Raw genomic sequence first — 5,471 nt, 5'->3', positions numbered from 1 at the left:
CTTATGGAGGTCTCTCTCTCTTCAGATCTGACAGATCTCCTATCACAACGCCTATTTTCTTTGGATCTCTTTCCTTGTGGCAACATGCTTCCTCAGAATCATCATGATTTAGGCCATACCCAACGTCCTTCCTACCGGTTTTTCAGCTTCGGTATTGGCATGCATGTGCCATGGTTATCTTGCTGGCGCACTAATTATATATGTGTACATCATCGGCAGTAACGGCCGAATGCATGCAAAGGTGGTTGCATCTCTGTATGTGGGTTTCCGCCTGATTGACGTGTTTTTCTTTCAAAGTCTTCGCTGCTCTGATCTTTTGCAGGTAAGGGGTTACTGTGAGCAGAAATACTATCTTCTCTCCCATGCATGTATTGATCGGGTGTCATCCGTCTCCCATCACAGCTCTTCAGTTGATGTGCTATATACTATTGCGGCTACTGTGCTTGTGTTACTTGTTCGGTTAGGGTTTCATCTCTGCTGGTTTTCTATTTTCTTTGACATAGTGCATGCGACATTTGTAACGAGCTCCGGAGCTAACGATGGTTGAGGCATTGGTTCTGTGCTTATATATATCTTCTGGGAGCAGCTCCTTGATCCTCCTCACCGAGAATACTCAAGAACTGAGGTTACTGAAGTGTTCGTGGTTTCCTCTTCATATCTTGTTGTTTTCTCAACTGCAGGTGGCTCATATATGGTGTCGTTCTCTGCTTCCTGCCCTTCTTCTGTTTCTAAACCGGGCTCTTGTGATCGTTTGGCGGCGGAATTCGCAAAGATGGAACTGCATGTTCGTCCTCCAGCAAAGGTGGCCTTAGAGAAAACTAAGCTTGCTCAACTCAAAAGCAATGTACAATACACTGTTGTAGGATGGGTTGTGGATGAAATCGTCGTGACCTATTATGATGTGTCCACTTTCGTCTCTCGGGCCTTCAAATCTGAGCATTTTGAGATTACTGGTCATCACCTAGTGGAAGGTTCACAAAGCCGGTTCACCGTCACATGCAAGAACGAGAAATCTATGCACCTTATCTTATTTGGCCAGCCCTGGAATTACAAAGGCCACTTAATTCTCTTTCAACGATGGGACCAGACTATCCCTGCGGCCTCTTTGCCTTTCTCTTATGCCATTTTCACGGGTACAAATCCTTAAAATCCATTGGCGTTTTCATGATCATGAGGTTCTCAACCTCATATTCAGTCAAGTAGGGTACGTGCTTGAAATTGAAATACCTAAAGGGGATAGTAACCCACCCTATACTCCTGTAGCTCATGTGCTTATTCCTATGAATCAGGATTTGGTCTCTTCAAAGGATATTTGAAATTTTCCCTCTCGAGGTTCTCGCAACTTAACTTTGCTTATGAACTTCGCTCGGGTTTACTCTGCTCCTACTGTGTTCGATTGGGACACAAATATCAGGATCGTAAACTCAGACAGATTGCAAATGCGATGGCAGGTTCCTCTTCGAACCAGCATGTTCCATCGGCTGCAGTCCCCCCTATGGCCATCCTTATAAACATCAAGTAACGGTGAAACACATGAAGGAAGTTTATGAACGTATCTTTGAAGGGCATCGCATTCTGGATCCGCATTTGTTCACAGGTCCAGTTCCACAAGATCGTGATGAAGCCTTACATCGCAACTTTCTTAAGTTGGCCGTTATATTCAATGTTCAATCGACTCAATGTGCTGAAAACATCCTTGATGAAGTCACACCCACTGCTATGAATTTGTTCTAGGGGTCGGCATATCCAGCCAGTCACTCACAATGACGATATGTTTTTTCTAGTGCATCATCTCAATCCCCCGAATCTTTTGGAGTTCCCTAAGGAGGGCTCTCCTAAATCAGCTCTGGAGCATGTGATGTCTTACTCTCCTCCGCCAGTGCCTTCATCTACTCCGATTGAGGGTATAGGACATGGGATGATGGGATCGTCTGAAATGGATCTTCACACTTTGGTTGCAGCTCATTTCTCCTCTACAGCTCAGGATAAAGGTAAAAAGATTGCCACTGTTGAATTGCTTCCATGTAAGCGAAAGCTTCGTCTGCAAGAGTTACCCACAATTGAGATGCCGAAGTCCATGGGGGAATCCCATAAGAAAATGAAACTGGATCAGCATGGGTCCAACTTGCAATGTTCTGAGGTGGTGATGACCAACCTTAATGGGTCATCCGCAGGAAAATGAATGGAGTAATGCTCAACTGTAGAGGTCTAGGTCGAGCTTCTATACAGCAGGAAATTAAGGTTCTTATATCTAAATACCGACCCTCTTTTGTCTTTCTGTCTAAAGTTAAGTCAGTTAAAGTTGATGTTAGTGTGCTATGTAAAAAAATGGGTTTCTCTAAGTGTGTCTCGGCTCCCCCAGTGGGTAGAGCTGGTGGGCTTGTTTTTTGTTGGCTTGATACTGTCAATGTGAATGTGGTGTGGTTTTCTTCGTGGTGTGTGCATCTTCTTATTTCGGATTCTGGCAACATGTGGTATTTCACTTGCGTTTATTTGAGCCCTATTCCATCCGTGCAACATTATCAATGGCAAACTCTTTCAAATTTGGCGTCTTTTATTGATAAGCCATGGGTCCTAAGCGGGGACTGGAATTCTTATCTCGATATATCTGATCGCCAAGGGGGGAAGCCTTTAACCAATTCTTCTTTGGCTCCATTCTAGGGTTTTGCCAATGAATTTGGTTTGATATCTATTCCTTTCACATGGCCCAAATTCACGTGGTCGAATAAACAACAAGTTTCGCATCGCATTGAGGGATGTCTTGATCGCGTCATATGCAATATGGATTGGCTTCAGCTCTTTCCAGAAGCTCATGTTCAACATTTATTGGTCTCTCATTCAGATCATAAGGCCCTTCTTCTTCATATTGATAAAGCTCCATCTAAGCAAGTTCGGCCTTTCAGATTTGAAATATTTTGGCTTCAAAAGAGCTCGTATCTTGACTTATTACATCAATATTGGGCTTTTCCTTTCATTGGTTCTCATTCTTATGTTTTGGCAGCTAAGTTATCAAAGTTGTCCTCGGCTCTTAGAACTTGGAACAAGCAAACAGTTAAAAATTTGGAATTTAAAGAGGAGGCACTGAGGCAATCTATTACTGCTCATGAATCCACTGCCTTGGTTTCAAGAATGGAATCTTGGTATATAGAAGAAAAAAGGAGACTAGCCCTATTGAAGCTGAACTTAAATCAACAAGCTAACAAGTGGAGACAGAAAGCTCATATCTCTTGGTTGCTTCAGGGTGATAGAAATACCAGGTTTTCTCATCAAACTACCATGGTGCGCAGGGCTAGAAATAAGATTCGGCAAATTAAACATAATGGAGTTGTCTCTACAAAGCAGGCAGATATTGCTCATGCATTTGAAGGGTATTTTAAGGCTATCTATTCATCTGCTCAACCGGTCTTGTCAAAATCTTATGTTTCACCCATTGCCAATCGCCTGTCTGATGTTGACAAGAGTTCTCTAATGCATCCATTTTCTGAAGACGAAATCAAGGATGCAGTGTTCGGGTCCCAAGGGTTGAAATCCCTTGGACCCGACGGTTTTCCAGGACTTTTCTATCAGCATGCTTGGGAGTCGGTTAAACTCGACATTACAAACGATGGTACATCAGTTCTATAACACAAGTTCATTCTCACTCTCTCATAATGCTACATTCATCACTCTCATTCCAAAGAATGATTCACCAAAGGCGGTTACTAATTATAGAACAATTAGTTTTCTCTTATTCTTAGTGATATATACTTTTGCAGTCGATCATAAATGTGCTAGGGGATTTAGATTCCCCTACTATCTTCATACTTTTAAAATTTTCTTCCACAACTCACTTAATTCAGATCACTCTGACACACCTATAGTAGTTGAAAAATATATTAGATAAAAGAGTTAAATTTAGGAAATCTGGACGACAACAAAGTAACAACTGTTGAAACGGTTGTTGAGGAATCCGCAAATATACTTGAATGCTTGTTCTCACAAATACTATCAAATGAGTTAAAACGTACCAGAGGTACTTTCTTTAAGGTATTTAGACACCCCGATTTGTGCAATATGGGTTCTACAGTGTCTTCACCCCAAGATCAGTCAGCCCAACCTTTAAGGTTGCACCCTTTCTAGAATGGTTACTTCAGGTGTATCAGGTAATGTGCACTGCTTGACAGAACAACAACAGGGAGAGAGAGACAGAAAGAGGAGGAGAAAATTCAGTACTTAGAATGAATTCAGAAATGGCTTTATATAGAGCTCCAAAGGCTGTAGGTGAAAGGGTAAAGTCACCTTTCTTTGTTGATGGTCCTTTTTCAGCTCAACTCCCTTCAAGAAGGTACCCATGACAAAGGTCACCTCTCTTTGTTGATGGTCTTTTTTCAGCTCAACTCCCTTCAAGAAGGTACCCATGACAAAATGGGCCTTCCGGATCAAGTTCCAAGTTCCAAATCATATATATATATATAATCATGACAGGGTCACAACCCGATGTGGGACTAAATAAAACCATAGATAAAAAACACAATTAAAACAAATATTTATATAAAATAAATTTTAAACATATTTACAACAACAACCATGAACAACAGAGGAAGACCCCACCACGACCTAGACTAAGAGAGCTAACAAGTTCCTTTGACTAAGAAATCAACAAACTGATTACCATCCCTAAGAATGAAATTGAATTGAAACCTGATTAAAGTCAATATTTTACAAGGATTTTCTTCTTCTTTTCCTTCGAAAAAATTATGATTTTTTTGAATTATTGCAAGATTACTATCAAACCCGGCCCACTTCACAAAAAAATATCGGTTTGCCTTGACTTGGTTTGGTCTCAACCTTCACTCCACATATAATTGAAACAATGTGGATTATAAGAAGGATGCATGGTAGTTCTTCTAACATTTCAATTTATTCTAGAAAAAAATTTACATATGAGCACTAAATATTTTCTTTGCACAACAATTTGAGTAACTCTTGGCTTTTCCTTCATCCTCTTCTCTCATACATGATCACCAATTATCCTATGTTGATAGCAGAAAAAGATTCAAAAAGTGCAGGAAGTATTACTAATGTACAGTGAAGAAATGATCCAAGCCAGTCAATTTTACCCAAGGCAATCGCTATTGAATTATTCAGCGAAATGCATCCATCTTTTGTACTTCAAAGAGCACACAGACCTTTAGACTTGGTATAAGCTTTGGAACTAAATCCGTGAATCAAGTTGCAAAAGCCTTGGGTTCCCAAGTTTATAAGACATAATAAAACTCCTTTTATAGGAATTGAGAAGTAAGATCAAGAAATGAAGATTAACCTGAACAACTTTGTGTTGTAGCTCTGACCCTTGCACTTTCCTGTAGCTTAAATTCAACCCACTCATCTGGATTGAGAGCTGGAAAAGGAGCAGAAACCCAAAATGAATGCATAGAGTAGTGTGTCAGGAACATATGCAGTAGGGTACCATACAAACTTCAAGTTTAGAA

The 5,471-nt window shown here is 40.6% G+C and overlaps 1 protein-coding gene across 1 annotated transcript; it reads left to right on the top strand.

Moving 5' to 3' along the window:
• The first annotated feature begins 2,781 nt into the window (after positions 1-2,781).
• LOC149018281 (uncharacterized) lies at positions 2,782-3,624 on the top strand. Its single transcript, XM_089153872.1, has one exon. It carries the CDS (start codon positions 2,782-2,784, stop codon positions 3,622-3,624), a length of 843 nt encoding a protein of 280 aa, XP_089009998.1.
• The last annotated feature ends 1,847 nt before the right edge of the window (positions 3,625-5,471 follow it).

Source organism: Hakea prostrata, chromosome 4, assembly GCF_041222555.1.
Source record: "Hakea prostrata isolate BN-2017 chromosome 4, UWA_Hpros_2, whole genome shotgun sequence".
NCBI lineage: Eukaryota > Viridiplantae > Streptophyta > Magnoliopsida > Proteales > Proteaceae > Hakea > Hakea prostrata.
This window is presented reverse-complemented; position numbering and strand designations above follow the sequence as displayed.